General features: G+C 39.4%; 1 protein-coding gene across 1 annotated transcript; it reads left to right on the top strand.

Annotated features, from left to right (window-relative positions):
* Window positions 1-315: 315 nt before the first annotated feature.
* Window positions 316-10939, top strand: LOC104229078 (late blight resistance protein R1-A-like). The gene is made up of 8 exons (XM_070159748.1): window positions 316-606; window positions 5622-6937; window positions 7025-7554; window positions 7606-7757; window positions 8216-8319; window positions 8421-8916; window positions 9144-9523; window positions 10863-10939. The coding sequence occupies exons 1-7, from the start codon at window positions 316-318 to the stop codon at window positions 9510-9512; spliced, it is 3258 nt and encodes a 1085-aa protein (XP_070015849.1). The 3' UTR covers window positions 9513-9523; window positions 10863-10939.
* Window positions 10940-20366: the final 9427 nt, after the last annotated feature.

Consider the following 20366-nt stretch of genomic DNA (forward strand, 5'->3'; position numbering starts at 1 on the left):
CACAATCTTAACCTGCATTTCTGCAAGAGGTTATTTCCATGGCTTGAACTCGTGACCTCCTGTCACATAACAACAACTTTACTAGTTACGTCAAGATTCTCTTTCAAATAATGACAGTCGAAGCAAATAAAATATAATGACATCTGGAAACCAGTAATTGCTAGATAGGAGTATAAAAATTTTGAACCAGAGGAAACCAAAGAGAAGAAAGAAAATTTAAAATCTGATTTTTAACTCAGAAGCTCTGCTTCTTTACCTTGCAGATAAAGTTCACAAAAGTTTCTATTATCACAACTTCTGGAAAAAACGGGAGAGATGTCGTCAGATCAATACTTGTCTTCAAAGAATATTTATCCCCTACTTCAATCTCTGCAAGCCATAGAAGAACAACGTTGGTATTTGTTCTTGTTGAAGACATCAAAGGAACAGACCAAATTCCTTAAAAGGGAGATCAAATTCCTTAATATTTTTCTCAGCTTTCAGAGCTTCACAGATGAATTCAGCGATGTCACACAGGAAATCAAAACTCTGTTTCGAGATGTAGTACTTGACCTCAGCAAAGTTCACGAGGATCCAGATTCAAATTTTGATCCTTTTATCTCTCAGGTTCAGAACAAGATTCGGATAACCAAGTCGGACATCAGAGCTAAATACTCCTTTCCAAAAATATCATTACTGTTGAAATGTCAAATATTTCAGCTTCCCACATCGGTGGTTAGCAATAGTTGGAGGGATTTTCCCCCTATAAAAGAAGGCTTAATGTTTAGGATTTAAACACACCTCTCATTTTCCTTCTCATCTGTTTAAGGCATTTGTATCTTTTCTCTTTAGTATTATTTCACTTGTATTTTTGGAGTGAAATAAAATATTGGTTGTGTCCGAGGAGTAGGCAAAATTAGCCGAACCTCGTAAATTCTGGTGTTCCCTTTATTGTTACTTTATTGTCTTATTTATTATTTGGTGGCTGTCATAATTTTTGGTATAGTAGTTGTGACTTATTCACACTATATACATTTGGCTTCCGCAACAATTGGTATCAGAGCCAAGGTACTGTCTAAGTATGCTCTGTGGTTGCAGCTTAGTCTGATCTTCCACACCAGAAAGGAAATAATCTTGATTTGTGTCGTCAGCTATTAAATAATATTTGTGTCAAAGATGGGAGACAATAAACAAGAAGAATCTACATCAAGTGTCAACAATACGTCATCATTGGCATCTTCGCTTATGACAAGAATTGTGTCAAATGCGAAATTTGCGGTAGAAATATTTGACGGGTCCGGACATTTTGGGATGTGGCAAGGCGAGGTTCTAGATGTCCTTTTTCAACAAGGGCTAGATCTGGCCATTGAAGAAAAGAAACCAGATGTTATTGGAGAAGAAGATTGGAGAATTATCAACCGTGTTGCTTGCGGTACCATTCGATCCTACCTTGCTAGAGAGCAGAAATATCCATACACAAAGGAAACTTCTGCAAGTAAATTATGGAAAGCACTGGAGGATAAATTTTTGAAGAAAAACAGTCAAAATAAATTGTACATGAAGAAGAGACTGTTTCACTTCACCTATGTTCCTGGTACCACGATGAATGAACATATCACCAGTTTCAATAAGTTGGTCACAGATTTGCAAAATATGGATACAACTTATGATGATGGTGACTTGGCCTTAATGTTGTTGGCGTCACTTCCTGATGAGTACGAGCACCTTGAAACTACTCTACTCCATGGAAATGACGAAATTTCTCTCAGAGAAGTTTGTTCGAGCTTTGTACAGCTATGAACAAAGAAAGCGAGAAAAACAGAAGGGCGGAGAAGGAGAAGCACTGTTTGTGAGGGGTCGTCCTCAAAATCAAACGAGGACAAAGAAGGGAAGATCCAAGTCAAGATCCAGACCCAGCAAAGATGAATGTGCCTTTTGTCGAGAAAAAGGGCACTGGAAGAAAGACTGTCCGAAGTTGAAGAATAAGGCCAAATATAATAATGGAAAGGCCATTATGGATTCAAATGTAGCTGATTGTGATGATTCAGACTTCTCATTAGTTACAACAGAGTCATCAACATCATCAGACATATGGTTGATGGACTCGGCTTGTAGCCATCATATGTGTCCCAACAGGGACTGGTTTGTGGAATTTCAAGAAGGAGAATATGGAGTCATCCACACAGCGGATAACAGCCCTCTTACCTCATATGGCATTGGTTCAATACGATTAAGGAACCATGATGGAATGATCAGAACATTAACAGATGTTCGATATGTACCGGATTTGAAGAAGAATCTCATCTCTGTGGGAGCCCTGGAATCAAAAGGGTTCAAAATCATTGCAGAAAATGGAGTGATGAGAGTATGCTCCGGTGCACTACTGGTAATGAAGGCTAATCGGAAGAATAATAATATGTACCGCTATCGTGGCAGTACAGTTATTGGGACAGCGACAATGACATCCAGTGACGACAAAGAGGCAGAAACAACCAAGCTATGACACATGCGCTTGGGACATGCTGGAGGAAAATCCTTGAAAACTCTATCAGATCAAGGATTGTTAAAAGGAGTAAAGGCTTGCAACTTGGAGTTTTGTGAGCATTGTGTTAAAGGGAAACAGACAAGGGTTAAATTTGGTACATCGATCCATAATACTAAAGGCATTTTGGATTATGTACACTCTGATGTTTGGGGTCCTTCCAAAACACCTTCATTGGGTGGGAAGCACTATTTTGTAACCTTTGTTGATGATTTTTTCCGAAGAGTGTGGGTGTATACAATGAAAAACAAAGATGAAGTGCTGGGAATTTTTCTCAAATGGAAGACGATGGTGGAGAATCAAACAGGCAGGAGGATCAAGTGTATTCGCACAGACAATGGAGGTGAATACAAAAATGATCATTTCAATAAGGTCTGTGAAAATGATGGCATCGTCCGACACTTCACTGTTAGACATACACCACAACAGAATGGAGTGGCAGAACGTATGAACCGGACCTTGCTGGAGAAGGTACGGTGTATGTTGTCCAATGCTGGCTTGGGCAAAGAATTTTGGGCTGAGGCAATTACATATGCATGCCACCTCATTAATCGTCTACCATCTGCTGCTATTGATGGCAAGACACCATTTGAAAAATGGTATGGAAAGCCTGCTGTAGATTATGACTCTTTGCACGTGTTTGGCTCAACTGCATATTATCATGTGACAGAGTCAAAATTGGATCCAAGGGCAAAGAAGGCTATTTTTATGGGAATTACTTCTGGAGTCAAAGGATATCGCTTATGGTGTCCTATGACAAAGAAAGTAATATTCAGCAGGGATGTTACCTTTGATGAATCTGCTATGGTAAATAAGGTAACAGAAGATACCAAACAAAATGAAGGTGCTTCTAAGCAGGTGGAGTTTGAGGGAAAATTTATTTTTCCTACACAAGAAGCAGAGGAGGAAACAAATGAAGATTACCCTCTGGAAGGAGAGCCAGTAGAGGAGATTCCAACTCAGGAACCTCAACAACAACTTGAATCAATAGCAACCAGCAGGCCAAAAAGAACAATAACGAAACATGTTCGTCTCATAGAGACGGTTGCTTGTGCAACCTCAATTGTAGCTGATGATGTTCCTACCACTTATAAAGATGCTGTCCAAAGTTCAGAAGAAGATAAGTGGAGGATTGCCATGAATGATGAAATACAGTCCCTTCATCAGAATCATACATGGAGATTGGCCAATCTCCCGAAGGGAAAGAAAGCAATTGGGTGCAAATGGGTATTTGCAAAGAAAGAAGGATTTCCTAACCAATTAGATGTTCGCTACAAAGCAAGATTGGTGGCCAAAGGATATGCTCAAAAGGAGGGAATTGATTACAATGAAGTATTTTCTCCAGTTGTAAAACATTCCTCCATTAGAATTATGTTGGCTTTGGTAGCACAATTGGATTTGGAACTAGTTCAGATGGATGTAAAAACTGCGTTTTTACATGGAAACTTGGAGGAGGAAATCTACATGACTCAGCCAGAAGGATTCAAAGTTGCTGGAAAAGAAAATATGGTATGCAAACTTGAAAAATCGTTGTACGGATTGAAACAATCTTCTAGACAATGGTACAAGCGATTTGACGAGTTTATGTTGCGGCAAGGGTACAAGAGAAGCAAATACGATCATTGTGTGTATTTGCACAAGCTTAAAGATGGTTCCTTTGTATATCTTCTCCTATATGTTGATGATATGTTGATAGCTTCCAAGAATTTGGAAGAAATTGATAAGTTGAAGATTCAACTGAAGAAGGAGTTCGAGATGAAGGATTTGGGTGAGGCAAAGAAAATTCTTGGCATGGAGATAATTAGAGATAGACGTTCAAAGAAACTCTGTTTATCTCAAAAGGAATATTTGAAGAGAGTACTTCAACGTTTTGGCATAGATGACAAGACTAAGCCAGTTAGTACTCCACTTGCTTCCCATTTTAAGCTAAGTACTACTATGTCGCCAATGGATGAAGCTGAACGAGAGTATATGTCAAAGGTACCATACGCAAATGTTGTTGGTAGCTTGATGTATGCAATGGTTTGCACAAGGCCTGACATTTCACAAGCTGTTGGAGTTATTAGCAGATATATGCACAATCCAGGGAAGGAGCATTGGCAAGCTGTGAAGTGGATTCTACGGTATATTCATAATACTGTAGATGTCGGGTTAGTTTTTGAGCAGGAAGACAATCAGTTTGTAGTTGGATATTGTGACTCAGATTTTGCGGGTGATATGGACAAACGAAGATCAACTACTGGTTATGTGTTTACTTTTGCAAAGGCACCAGTTAGTTGGAAGTCTACTTTGCAGTCAACAGTTGCTTTGTCTACAACAGAGGCAGAGTACATGGCTATTACAGATGCTGTGAAAGAGGCAATTTGGCTTCAAGGATTGCTAAAGGAGCTTGGTGTTGAACAAAAAGGTATCACAATTTTTTGTGATAGTCAAAGTGCTATTCAATTAGCGAAGAACCAAGTTTATCATGCAAGGACGAAGCACATTGATGTTCGGTATCATTTCGTACGAGAAATCATAGAAGAAGGTGGAGTCACGGTGAAGAAAATTCATACTACGGAGAATCCTGCTGATATGCTGACAAAGGTGGTGACTGCGGTCAAGTTTCAACATTGTTTGGATTTGATCAACATTGTTGAACACTGAAGATTGAAGATGAAGACACAACCAAAATTTGTTATAGAGAGAAAATTGAAGACGTGGAATTTTTGCCAAGGTGGAGATTTGTTGAAATGTCAAATATTCCAGCTTCCCACATCGGTGGGTTAGCAATAGTTGGGGGATTTTCCCCCTATAAAAGAAGGCTTAATGTTTAGGATTTAAACACACCTCTCATTTGCCTTCTCATCTGTTTAAGGCATATGTATCTTTTCTCTTTAGTATTATTTCACTTGTATTTTTGGAGTGAAATAAAATATTGGTTGTGTCCGAGGAGTAGGCAAAATTAGCCGAACCTCGTAAATTCTGGTGTTCCCTTTATTGTCACTTTATTGTCTTATTTATTATTTGGTGGCTGTCATAATTTTTGGTATAGTAGTTGTGACTTATTCACACTATATACATTTGGCTTCCGCAACAATTACCACCTTTGGCCAACAAGGATGGCGTTGCTACATCCAAAATTGTACTCCAATTCGTCGATGCTGTTGTATCGATTCTTGGTGATCTTGTGCAAATTGATGATCCGCATTCGCTACTTTTTGTTCTGGAACCCAAGGACCAAATAAAAGAGGTTTTAAAAGAGCTGAATTTACTGAGATTTTTCGTCTGCTTTGTCTCAAACAAACACATAGAGCCTCAAAGCCAACATATTTTCTTCACTCATGTTTTCATTGTGGCTGTCCATGCAGCAATGGTGGCATGGTTGTGTTTGCCAAGCCCTGGCAACAACAACAAAGATGTGGCTCCAACTGAAATGAATGCTTTGCTTTTTGATCTCCTGCAAATGAAGATTAAGCCCATTAATCCAGGCATCCGCAAAATCTATGGCGATGTTCTACAAGCTTTGAAATCAACAATACAACCAGAATGGAATGCAACTGACAGTGGCTTCGCGGAAACTGTTGTGCACAATTTGGTGGAGCTACCAACTGTTAGTAATCGTAGTTCAATAGTTTCTTTGAATGATCAAATGGCAATCCTCCGAGAGATGCTCATCCTCTTAAGGGACCATCTCATCCATCTTCCAATACTAAACCTTGATTTATGTCTTCAAGATATGGACACTGTTATTGTTGATGCTGGACTTGTCATTTACTCATTATATGATAGCGACACAGCACTGGAGGATGTGGGCCAAGTACTTGGTCTTGATCTTTTGGGCGACATTCAGCCTATCAGAGCAATGACCTATCTTATCATTCGGAAGGCATTTGAATATAACTTGCCAAGGATTCATGGACTAGGCTATGTCGATTTCCTTTTAAACAATCTGAAGGAGTTCCAGGGCCGTTATGCAAATTCTCTTGCTTCCATCAGGATTCAACTTCAAATTATTGAAAAGGAACTTGAGAGCTTGCAACCTTTCCTAAAGGCTGTTGCAGAAGAGCAACACAATAAGCTCGAGACACTCCAAGATTATGCTACAGAACTGATTAGCAAAGCATATGAGGTGGAATATGTAGTTGATGCTTATATAAGCAAAGAAGTTCCTCACTGGTGTCTCGGGCGTTGGCTCCTGGATATCGTAGAGGAGATAACTCGTATCAAAGTAGAGGTAGCAGAGATTCAGGAAAAGAAAATGGTTGAGGATATAATGAACGCTAGCACAGCTCGTATGTCATCAAATTTGGCAAGGACTCCAAGGATGAATGAAGAAATTGTGGGGTTTGAAGATGTAATAGAAAAGTTAAGAGACCAACTAATAAAAGGGACCAAAGGGCGAGATGTTATCTCAATCGTCGGCATGCCAGGTCTAGGCAAGACGACTTTGGCCTACAGACTCTACTCTGACAGGTTTGTTGTTTCTCACTTTGACATTCGTGCGCAATGTTGTGTATCTCAGGTATATTCACGTAAACACTTGTTATTGGAGATTTTACGTGATGCTACTAATGAGCACTCTAAACATAGAGAAAAACGTGATGATGAGTTAGCTGATGAGCTTCGTAAAACATTGTATTCCAAAAGATATCTTATCCTTATTGATGACGTGTGGGAAGCAAGTGCGTGGGATGATCTAATAGGCTGTTTTCAAGATGCCAATAATGGAAGTAGAATTATTCTAACAACACGAAACCATGAACTTGCCAACTACACTAGATTTCAGAGTGATCCCCTTTCACTTCGTATGTTTGATGATGTTGAAAGTTGGAAGTTACTCGAAACAAAAGTGTTTGGGGAAGACAGCTGCCCTCCTCTCCTAATGAATATTGGGCAACAAATAACAAAAGAGTGTGGTCAGCTACCTCTTTCAATTGTTTTGGTTGCTGGTATTCTGGTAGAGACGGAGCAGAAAGCAGAATGTTGGGAAGAAATAGCCAACAATTTAGGTCCCCATATTCACAGTGACTCAAGGGCCATTATAGAACAAAGTTATCAGATTTTACCCTATCATTTGCGGCCTTGCTTTCTTTACTTTGGAGCATTTCTAGAGGACAGTGTGATTAATGTTTCAAAGTTGACATGGTTGTGGATCTCCGAAGGATTTGTAAAAAGTTGTGAAGGCAAGAGTTTGGAGGATATAGCCGAAGGTTATTTGGAGAACCTTATTGGAAGAAATCTAGTGATGGGAACTGTTATGATCTGACAAACAGAATAAGCAAACAAATGGACTTTGATTTCTGATGATAAAAATGCAATACAAGTTGAGAGGAAAATACCAACAAACACTGGAATGGAAATGACAATGACAGAAAGAAAAGATAGTGGGAGGATAGAGCCACAGATAGAAATGATAATGACAAAAGAAAAGATAGTGGGAGGATAGGGAAATATTCTAACAAACTCTTGCCCCTCTACTCTGTCTCCATTCCTCTATTAATATACTACTAACTGGTCCCCTCCTGAGATATGTCTTGGACAACAAGTTCTCCTAATTAGTCAGCATCCCATACATAATCATCTAGCCTTTGGGCTGGTATTCGACCCCTCTTACTTCTTCTGGGCAAACTTCTAGACCCACTTGGTGGATCAACTTGTACTTCAGCTTCCTGGATTGGCCCAATGTTGTCTCCATTCGTGACAGGAACTAAGAGGAGTTCTGGGGGTAACATCAAAGCATGTCACATTCATGACCTATTGCATGATTTCTGCAAGGAGAGAGCAAAAGAAGAGAATCTTCTCTTATGGATAAAACGGTAATACACTAATTAATGATACTCTTGTGGTTCAGTTAATTATGTATCTAAGTTGAATTTTACAATTAATCTTTTAATTTTACTAATATCTATATTCACAGGGAGCAAAATGCCAATCCTTCTTCCTGCATGTACTCTCACAAGCAACTCTCTCATTGCATATCCATTTATGGTGAAGAGTATTTTATTGGAGAATGGAGCTCGTCATGTTCCCTTGTTGGCTCTGTACTTATGCTTGATGATTGCCTTACATTTAACCAAGTCTCCCGCATTTTGCACAGTTTCAAGTTTCTAAACGTTTTGAATTTGGAGTTCACTAAGATTGATTCTTTCCCAACTGATCTAGTTTACTTGAGGTATTTTGCTGCATACATTAGCGGGATTCCGTCATCCATATGCAATCTTTGGAATCTTGAAACTATGATTTTAAAATATGGAGGACGCTTGTCACTACCCATTACAGTTTGGAAGATGGTTAAATTGAGACATCTTCATAATATACAAGGCAGCTTGGATATGAAAAATGCAGAAGGATTACTTGAGAACTCCGCGAAACTTTATGATCTAGAAACTCTTTCCACTGTATATTTCTCTTGTGTCGAGGATGCGGATTTGGTTTTGAGAAGAACACCTAATCTTAGGAAGCTGAGATGCATATTCAAAGTTGGTGGCAACAGCTTTCAATACCATGTACTGAATTTTCCAACATGGCTTGAAACACCGAAGATTCATTCAGGTGCGGTTTTCCTAGACCCATTCCCTTTTACATCTCTGCAACAAATCTCAAAAGCATGACACTATCCGCGTTTTACCTGAATACTCAGCAACTATCAGAAATTGTTCTGCTTCAGAACCTTCAGGTACTCAAATTGAAGCTCATTAGGTATGACAATAAGGAATGGAAAGTGAGCAATGGCGAGTTCCCTCAACTCAAAGTCTTGAAACTACAAGATTTATATTTTCTCTTAGAAGAATGGATTGTCGCCGAGGATGCCTTTCCTAACCTTGAACGATTGGTTTTGCGTGAATGCAAAAAACTTAAGGAGATCCCTTCTTGTTTTGGAGTCATCTCTTCTCTGAAATCTATTGAGGTACAGGAATGCAACGACTGCGTTGACAAGTCAGCCAGCATTATCCAAGAAATGCAAGTTGAAGATTATCAAAATACTAAATTCAAGCTCTTCCTCAAGTAATCCTAATTCAGGTACACTACTGAGGAAATAAAACTACATTCTATCTTGATTTTGAAACTCTGTTAAATGTATTTTCCTTACCATAAGTTGCCTTTACTAACTATTTCTTTTGTTTGACACCTTGTTATTAAAGCTTTATTATTTAGTTAGTATCTTTTTATTAAAGATAAAAAGTTCTTGAAATAGAAGTACGATGAATTAAAAAAGATGGAACTTTTTAGCTATGAAAGTTAGATAAACTCATCAAGCATAGACCTTATCAATGTAAACAACAACAACAAAAAGTCCAGTATAATCTCATAAGTGGGGTCTGAGGAGGGTAGTGTGTACGCAGACCTTACCTATAACTTGAGAAGATAGTTTCCGATATACCCTGGGCTCAAGGAGAGATATAAAGAAAGCAGTAGCAACAAGCAATAACAACAACAAGATAATAAGAAAATGAATCGAAAGAAACAACATGTAGTAATAGAAATCTTAGAATAATAGAATACAAGACTAACACTAGTACTGCTGGTATGGAAAAGAAAAACGCTCGACTACTTACTAACCCTCTATCTTAATTCTCGACCTTTACACCCTCCTATCGAGGGTCAATGTCCTCAGTAAGCTGAAGCAATGTCATATCCTGTCTAATCACCTCTTCCCGGTACTTCTTTGCCTGCCTCTGCCTCTCCTCAGACTCACCAAAGGTAACCTATCACACCTCCTTGCTGGGGCATATGTGCTTATCCTCTTCACATGTCCAAACCATCTAAGCCTCTCTTCCTTGTCCTCTACGGGGACCACTCACCCTGTCCCGAATATCTTCGTTCCTAATCTTATTAATACTAGCATGCCCGTACATCCATCTTAACATCCTCATTTCTGTTGCTTTCATCTTCTGGATATGAGAGTTCTTAACTGGACAACACTCTACTCCATGCAAATATTGATGTACACAAATAACTAAGAAATCCATTCCTGATATATATTATTTGGTTAAATGATTGGGTGTAATGACTAAATCCGCAAATTGTTGGTTTTGCAAATGATTTGTTATAGCAAGGTGGAGGAGCTGGTTACTGGAAACTGTGACCTAAGGTTTTATCTATTTTCAACTGAGATTCCTAAATGTATATATCTGTTGGATGATAAATGAACACTAAGGCATGTCTGATACAAAGTAAATCTATCCAATAATTCAGTTTTTATTATTTAATGGTCTAAAATTGTAAATTCCTCAAGCGAGAAATTTGTCCACCAAAAAGATAAAGACCATTACTTTGTCTTGCCATTTGTTTCTGTATGTTTTGTAGCTCTAGATATTCAGGACAGGAATTAACTGATTGTGGTTTTCTTTTTCAACAGAGTATGAAGAGTTTATAGCTGGAGCAATTTGGAAGATCACTATGTAATTTTTTTTAATAGTTGATTTCTTAATAAATTCTGTGAAATTGTCTGTCAGTTGCATTTGTTGATAGCTACTTTTCAAAATTTGATTACAGAACAAATAATTCAATCCGTAACATATGGTGTAAGTCATATTTACCTATGCGACACCTTATGCGTGAAAAGACTTGCTACTCTTAAAACAGACATCTGTGGATGAATAATAAGTTGGATAGCAGCCTTAATCAATTAGATATCTTCTTTGTTGATTGATATCTATGTTGCTTGGAATACCAAAAATGTTGTCGGATCCTCCAAAAATAGTGTATTTATGAAGGATCCAACACGGGTGAGACAACATTTTGAGAGTCCGCACAACATAGATTGATATTGGTATACTTTCTGTGGTCAAGACACTTTTGAAACATGATACGGTAGGACATTTTGATGGTACAGGTACAGCTTCCCGAGCGTCTTCTCGATCACTTCCCTTCTCTTTAACTATGAATCTCGTTTTCTATAAATATGCCTTAGATTTAATAACGGCTGATTACTGCTTACTCTAGGGTTCCTTACTACCGTAGTATTCTATTTTGTAGTTACTGATCTTTAGGAATTTGTTGTAACTCTCTCCTCCTATTTAGGCTCTTTTCTAATAGATGTTATCTTTTTCAAGTTTATCTTGTTGCTACATCTGTTGTACATATCTGTATAAATGGTCTGCCATACAATAAAAGAACAGAACAATATTTTACATCTTCTGCTTTCTTTATGTTTTACTTGCCCCAGTTTCACGTGGCTCGGGCTTCAAATGATCTCAAGTTGTTCCTATTTCCCTTAAGTGTCCCGATCATCTCCCAATGGCTTTATAATTAACTTTTAAGATTAGGCCTAAACTGTGCGCACATGTCATGTCACTAGAATCGACGTTTGAACAAAAGAAAACACAAAAGGATAAAAAAGAACTAAACAAAGAAGATGACTGGAGGTAACAAAAGACCAGAATTTGCATGAGACAATCGGTGGAACGGTTTGCACAACAAGACAAGTAAAGCAACTAGAGTACAATCTTGGAACAAACCTGAAACAAACCTGGACAAAACTAAGCAAACCGCTATGACAAAATGGAAGGATAAGAGGGTTTGACACAAGACAATATCCGTATCACAACCCTAGAATAACCCGGATAACATAAATGATAACAAAATAAACCACCAAAAGCTCTACTCCGGCTGACCAAGGAATGGAGCGTCTTCCCAATTACCAAGCACGACATCTTAGCCAGTGAGCTTCGCATCAATATTGCCAAGACCACTATCCGCTTCAACATCTTCAGCTTTAGTCAATATCCCAAGAGGGTTCACATGCTCTTTATTACTGTCGTCGATCGCAATCACTCCTTCGTGAATCATTCTTTCTATTTTCCTTTTCAACGAATGGCAACTCTCAATGCTATGCCCTGGGACATTGGAGTGGTATGCGCATCGTGCCGTAGGATCAAAGCTTCTTGCACGTGGATCTGGAGTATATCCGGGGAGCGGCTCAATCCGGCCAACATGCTTTAGCCTTTCAAACTGACTTGCATAAGATTCTCCGATAGGGGTGAGAGCCTTTTCTCGTTTCAGCAACCTCTCGTTCCTAAATGCCTGATTTGGCCTAAAACCTGATCCAGGGGGTTTCTGGTGTGCTCGTGGGGGTGGATAGGCATTTTGTGGAGCTGGGTACTTAGAAAGTGAAGCATGTCTTTGGGAGTCTCGTGGAGAGAAATAGCGTTGAGGAGGGGAGTAGCGTTGGAAAAATATAGTTGGACAACGAGTGATGGAGCTACTCGGGTGGCTGGAAAAGTTGTCATAAGTGGGTAGATATGGAGAGTATGGAGGATCATCCGTTATTGTGTTAGGTGTTTGGGTAAGGACAGAGTTTAGGAAGCTAGGAGGTGGCGGGGGTGGTGCTTTCCCAGTCATCCATGCCCGATACATGTCTGCCACATGCTGTCTCAATATTTTTACCTCTTCTACCAACCCGTAATCCTGTTCAACCAGCTGTTTTCGGGCATCGGTACCAACCCACTTAGTTCTATTGTTCTCTGCCATTGTCTTTTGCCTTTGTGTTGCAGGGAAGCGTTACTTTAGAACCACAACCAACCACCTTTCTGAAAATTGATAGAGAACAAAATGGGAGCAACCTGTTAGCGTTAGGGTTTTCAACAGATAGGAAAACACACATTGAGGATGCAATGCAACTAGGCAGTTAATCCTTTCTATCATGCATTTGCTTCAGTTACGTGCGTCATTCTGGCTTCTTATAATTGTGCTCCTTTTGAACGCCTTCCTTTATTTTCTTTGTTTTCTCCTTTTTTCTCTTTTCTATATATATATATATTTTTTCTTTTTGATATATTTATTTATTTATTTTTTCTTTTTGATGGTGGTCGAATCTTATGTGGATTGCCTACGTATCATGTCCCCGCATGAATCAGACCGTGCGTAGTTCTGACCACAAGTGCGAAAAATAAAGACACCATTTTTGGATTTTTCAATCTTCATTAGCAAAACGTTCTATTACAAGGCAAAACATTTTTGAAAGGAAACTGACAGACTTGATACAGACTACAGACTTTATGAAAAAAGGGAAATACAAACTCCAACGGACAACAGACTTTGAAGACAAGGAACATATAGACTTCAAACTATGAATGTCTCGGAGTTTTGAATTTTGGCGCCCGCGGGGCGTCGTTCGGCCTCGCCACGGGCTTTGGTGCAAGGCCCCTCTGCAGATCTTTCAAATCTTCCATGATCTGGTGGACATAAATCATTATTGAAGCAAAGAAGGTGGTACGGGACATATCCTCACAAGCTAGGCACTTTATGGTGATGTAGTGCCCGATATCGTCGATTCTTCCCTTGATTCTATCCCTTTCCATAAGCCATCACTCTATTTGTTGATTCCGCATCCCCAACACTTGAGCGTTGTAAAAGAGTTGACTCATTCACCTGTTTCTCCATTGGGGCCATCAGATCATAGCAGCACTTCCTATCTGTTCTGGCATCTTGGGCTTATCTGAAGATCCGCTCTTTGAGAGTGGATATTATTTTTCTCAATATAGCGATGTTCCCTTCGTAGTCCCTCTTTATTTGCCGCATATGCTTTGCTCGCGCTTCTGTACCCTTTGCCCATCTGGCTCGGATTCTCGTCACGCTAGCTTCCGATCTCTCTAAACCTTTTTGACATTCGGTGATTTGATTTTTTAGCCCATTTATCAACCTTTCGTCCGACCGACTCCTTTGTTGGTTGTCAGTATCTTTTCTTATTTGTCGGGTTTGGGCCTTCAGCGCCCCATTTTCTTAGGTCAATTTGTTCTTTTCCCCTTTTTCGGTAACAGCTTGCACACTGTTTTCAACTCCACGTCCCTAATCTGTTGTTTCAGCTTGCCTATTTTCGTCCTGTAGTTTGCAAGCCAACCCCACTGTTCTTGCGATGACTCGGCAAAATCTTGGAGGTGAGGTCTTTTGGTTGGCCGTTCTGGTTCGTCTCTTGCAATTCTCTTCTTCCTATACCAGGCGAGATAAGCAGGGGAGACTTCGCCTCTGGATAGGTCACACACTCGAGTATTTGCCGGCAAATACTGGCATTTGCTCCATATATAACAAATGGTCTTTTCATGAAATTGGTCGTCGTTGCTAACCTCGACTGCATAAACACTGAGATCTTCATCTGGGTGTACCACCTGACATCTTCCCAATTGTCCCATCACCCGATAAGGCGCATAAGGTTGAATACCTCGGAATCCCATTAAGAGGAAGTAAGGACCAGTGGCGGGCATATACACAATTTCTTCAACAGGAAGCCAACCCAATGTCCAATCTATTTGTACCGCGGTGACGGCACGGAGATAGGATACCCAGTCTTCAAACCCTTCCGGCAATCTGAGCCCTGAAACCCTCTTGTTATATTCTTCACTGCAGCTTTTGTCTATAGATCTATAGCTCATGTACTGAGGATGATGACACAAGTGCTCGATCATCCACATCTGCAATAACAAACTGCACCCCTCGAAGAAATCTGCCCCGACTTTACAAGCTGTGAGAGCTCGGTACATCTCGGATACTTTTATTGTTGGTAATCAGGGTTTTGACGACTCCCGCCACCTTTAAATCAATATTTCTGTCTTTCCGGGGAAACACCACAATGCCCAAGAACGCTACCATGAAGGCGAACCGCCTATGTTCATCCCATTTTGTCCGATTCCCTTTGCTGCAAACCCTGCTTTTTGGATCGTTGAACCCTCCTATATGTCCATACCTCTGGTATATGAACTGCAGAGTAGAAAAAACCCTATCCAACTCAGAGTACGGGCCTCCCTTGCTTATATTCAGTAGATCCATGAACTTGTGCGCATTGACGGCTCTTGGAGCAATCAGATATTTGTGCCTTAGCCCCTCAGCAATGTCCATATAACCTGCTACCTCTTCTAAGGTTGGGGTGAGTTCAAAATCTGAGAAGTGAAATACGTTATGGGCCGGGTCCCAGAACGTAACCAAAGCCTTTATGATGTCTCTTATAGCTCTGATCTTTAATAACCCGGTGAGACCCCCAAATGTAGATTGACCTTATCCTGCTCTGACTTGCCCAGATCTTCCCACCACATACGCAACTCCAAAGGGATTTTGTTCATAACTGTTACCGACAAATTCTGACTCGTGCTCATTCTGCATGTTTATTGGGGTGTTTAAAATTTAAGACTTATTTGACTCAAAATAAAATTAACACACATTTTTTCAAAAATAAAATAAAAACCCGATTTCGCAAATACGGTCTTTCAGCACTTCGAGAACGAAGATTTTAAGGTTGTGTTGGCTCACTGGTGAAAGTCTTGCAAAAAAATGACCACAGGTGGTTGTTCTTGCAAAAACGGCCTTCCGACGCCCTTTTTAAGGACATTCGGCTATTTCTGACAAGAATGGCATCACTCTAACTATTTTTCAAATAAAAGTAAAATTTTGTTCTTTTGGCTATTTTTGCGAAAAGGAAGTTGGACCCGATGAGGGTTGCCTACGTATCTCACACCCTGTGAGAATCAAACTGGCGTAGTTCGGGCAAAGAAAATAAACTAATTTGTAAAACAAGACTTCTTTCTTTTGTTTTTTTCAAGTAAATCACACTAAAAACATTTTTTTTCATTTTCTCAAAATTTTGGCAGAGTTTCGACGCTATTTGGGCACTGGTTTTTTCTAAAAATAGGTAATTATCTCTGTACACTGCTATTTTTCTTTTTTCTCTTTTTTCCACTTTTTTCGATATTCACGTATTTTCAGAAGCCGGTCATCATGCAAATTTGAAGCAAATAAATGCGTAAAACAAATAGGATGCAGCATGATGGTCATTTCATTTCAGGTTGCTTGTCCTAGACGGACCCAACCCCTGTGTTGAGTCCCCTAAGTCAAAAAATGCATATGATGCACACAAACGTTCCTACTAGGGATCCGGCATGAGGTTTTATTATACTAGGTTTAATGTGTGGGTGTATTGTTCTAGACCTGGCTTACCCGAGCGGACAACTCGAGCCGAGGATAGGAGCTGTGTACCGGTAACCAAAAGATCATCCGGTTTTGCAACTCCTCCGAATCCTTGTTCTATTTTGGGATATGACACTAACAGAAAGAAGTCACGACCAGCGTGCACTCCTCAGGAGAGAGAAGAGAGGGGTTACGTAGCAGTTTATATATACAGTTCAAATAATATCAAAGCGGTAAAAGCAACATTTAGCACATTAGGCCCAAACAGGTAATAAAATCAGATAATAAATAAAGCCAATTATAACAATTATTTTAAGCTCGAATTCTGGAACCCTGAACCAGAAGTTCTGGGTTCTTATCCCCAGTAGAGTCGCCAGTGCTGTCACACCTCCTTTTTTACCTACGTCTGCAAGGGCGTAGGGGAGTAAGAGAGTTTTTCCAATTAAAGGACAATCGAAACGGGATTTTTATTTAAAGATTCAGAGTCGCCACTTGGGAGATTTATAGTGTCCCAAGTCACCAGTTGAATCCCGAATCGAGGAAAAGAATGACTTTGTATTACACTCTGCGCACCAGAAATCTGGATAAGGAATTTTGTTAACCTGGGAGAAGGTGTTAGGCATTCCCGGGTTCCGTGGTTCTAGCACGGTCGCTCAACTGTCATATTCGGCTTATTTATCTGATTTTATACATGCTGAACCTATATGCAAATTTTAACTTTTTACCACTTTTATTACTATTATTTTAAAAGAGAATTGCAACGTTGTAAAAATGCGTCTCGAACTGCGCCACATAAATGCACCCGTCATTTTTGACACATTCCGACTTTGTTGAGATTTGGATTTGGGTCACATAAATGTGCACCCGAGTTTAGGGAGGTAACGTTATTAAAATACGCACCTAAAGAGACTAACGCGTTATTATTTTGGGGAAGGCCGTGAAATTCGCTAAACGGCCCGTCCTGAAATCTAAGTGTTTTAACATATACATTTAACGAGGGCCCCGCAAATTATGTACTTTGTCCGGCGAGGCTCATCTCATTTATTGTTTAAAAGGCTAGCCTAGAAGCGACTATGATTTCCTATTTTTTGTTTGTCTCTAAAATAAAACAAAGATCCTAATTAATTGTGGTTAAGAAATCCCATAGTCTATCAGTTAAACACTAGTAGACCAAATGCCATTTCAACTTTTGGGCCCAAAGGAACCCAATCCAGGCGATGGACAAGGGTTCTTAATAAATGCATGGTATTGGGCCTAGGACGGGCCCAACCTGGATGGGACGGAATCAGCCGCACAGGAGGGGTTAAGGGGGCGAACCCTTGCAGCTGGGCAAGCCATGAAACGGCTCACAAATGTGCTCATCATTTAATCAGACATATTTAAACAGTGGATTCGTTTTGCTTTGTAATTTATACTTTCTTCCTTCAGCTTCCAGTTATTAGAGCAGATATGAAATGTGGTACTCAAAATCCCTTTTTATGGCTAATTGAAAAGAAAGGTAACTACTAAAGGTTTATATTATTGTTGGCTTACTTTTTCAAACATATTTACAACACAAGATAATAGGAAACTAGCTGAAGCTAACCCAACTTATTCTACCAATTTAAATGAACCTAATTACAACTAACACTTAAACTGCAGAAGAAAACTCATATACATTCGAGACAGAACGGTTAACATTCCATGCTAATACAAACAGTTTTTAGTTTATTACGACATAAACAATTTCGATCCAACTAGTACAACTTCAAGCAAAGGTCTTAATAACATTAAGGAGTCAGACATTCTGATACATAAACCAGAAAACTAAATCAAATGATCTCATGCTTCAATTATAGGTTCATTCTTCGCATTTCAGTTCATAATTACCCAAGATCAAGCTGTGTACCTGGTAATCAGTCACAATGGAAGAAGAAGAGGTCAGCCACAGCAATGCAACAGTAGCAGCAACAAACAATAACACCAGCAGGTTGACAATCAACAGCAACAAACAGAGCCAAGTTCAAGACCAAACCACAGTCACAAAGCCCAGGAAGAAAGAAGCTTAACCAAAACACTGAATCTACTAGAAATTAGACTAGGCAGTCATAGGACATCTTTCAGCAATCAGATAATACCCAGCACCCTCGAGTAAATCACCAAATATTTTCAAATGCCCTGAACACCCAAGCACAGAACAGAAACAGAGAGATTTGAACTATTTCTGTTCTTGAAATCAATGTAATAGTGTGAGCTGATTGTCTAAAGCACTCTCTCAAACTCTTAAGGTTTCAAAGTGTGGAAGAATTCAGCTTTAAAAGCTCTCAAGAAAACTGATCCTCAAACTCTCCCTATGAGTTCTAGTTCTCAGAAACTGATTCAAGGCTCCCTCAGAACTGATTTTTAAGACTTCTGTTTTCACCCCAGGTCTGAAAAACTCTCCTCTTATTTCTTTTGAACTTTTATATCTCTTTAAAACTGATTCAAAATGGAAGACTCTCTCAAAGACTGATAAAAAGGACCCCCTGACTCTGTCCTAAGTCCCTCCATTTATACCCAAACACTGACCCTGCCAGCTCGTAAGAACACTAGGCATAATTAAGAAACTAATTCTGTCCATGATACCATTAGAACTCCACTAGAGTATGTTTTGTTCCCCATTAACCATTGTCTTTTCTTTATTTAAAGTTCAAGCAGGTATGGGCAACATATTTTAATCAATGCCTTTTAAATCTCCCCATACCATTGTGTTTTGTTCCCCACTAACACATTAGATTAATGGTTAATTAAGTACTTTACTGACAGCCCACTAGCAAGACCATTTGCCAAACTTTTAAACCCCCTCATTACCCTCCTGATATCCCTGAAATTACTGTCCTATCCCAATTCCCCCTTCAATCGGTACCAACCCCAATAGCTATAACCAATTCAACTCATCAAATTCAATCAGTAGTTCAAGCTAGAACTCAGATCAGATCAAATAGCATAAAAATAAAGACCAATGAATCCGAACAAAGTCATATTGAACTACCAAGATCAAATTTCAGACCATGATTGACACAGATACATGGGAATGTCTAACTATATTCAAAATTCTAAATTAAACTTAGGCAAAATGAATGATCACTGTAAACGCACTGAATCGACAAACAAACTGAACTCATATGCAAAAGTGATGAACAACCAAGAAAAGGGAACCAAACATCACACAAAATGAAGCAATTCGAACCAATAATAACAGCAAACAGTCATAGTTCTAAATTAACCTTAAACAACAAAATGTAGGAACCCTGAGGATATACTGGATGGAGCCCTGAGGCTGAGAACAAAACAATCGACACCAAACAACTTGACGAGAACTACTAAACTACAAACATGAACGGATTAATCGACGAAACTATTTATAACATATGTTAATCAACAGAAGAAAACTAGACCAAGAAAAAGGTTCGAAAGAGGAGGAAGAACTACTTGACGAAAATGACGAATTAATCAGTCAAAATAAAACAACAACAACAAAAGAAAAAGGAAAATAAAAGAAATACCTTGAAATTTCAGACCAAACTCAATCCGTTTCAGTCGACACTTCGTCTTGAAATTTTGAAGCCAAAACGGACCTTAATCGAGTATTCTCGACTGAGAACACTTGACTAAAGTCGGTTAAAACCTCAAATTTTTAACTTCGTACAATCTGAAGTTTGATTCTTTTAGGGTTTGCCTTCGATTTGAAATTCAAAAGGCTCTAACAAGATTCGGATAGAACTGGGGTGGGATTTGGGACGAGGGTAGCTAGGTGGTTCAGTGGTGTAACTTTGGGGTCAAACGGACGAACTAGGGTTTTGGGACTGATCTTCAATTGAAAATTCGAAGCGTATGGTACTAATTCGAAGAAAACGGATTCGGAATTTGGAAAGAGGACGTCGTGGGGAGGATGTGGTGTAATTTTGGGGTCGTTTGGACCACTGGAACCGCCGTGAGGCAATTTCCG

This window comes from Nicotiana sylvestris, chromosome 10 (genome assembly GCF_000393655.2).
Source record: "Nicotiana sylvestris chromosome 10, ASM39365v2, whole genome shotgun sequence".
Taxonomy (NCBI): Eukaryota; Viridiplantae; Streptophyta; class Magnoliopsida; order Solanales; family Solanaceae; genus Nicotiana; species Nicotiana sylvestris.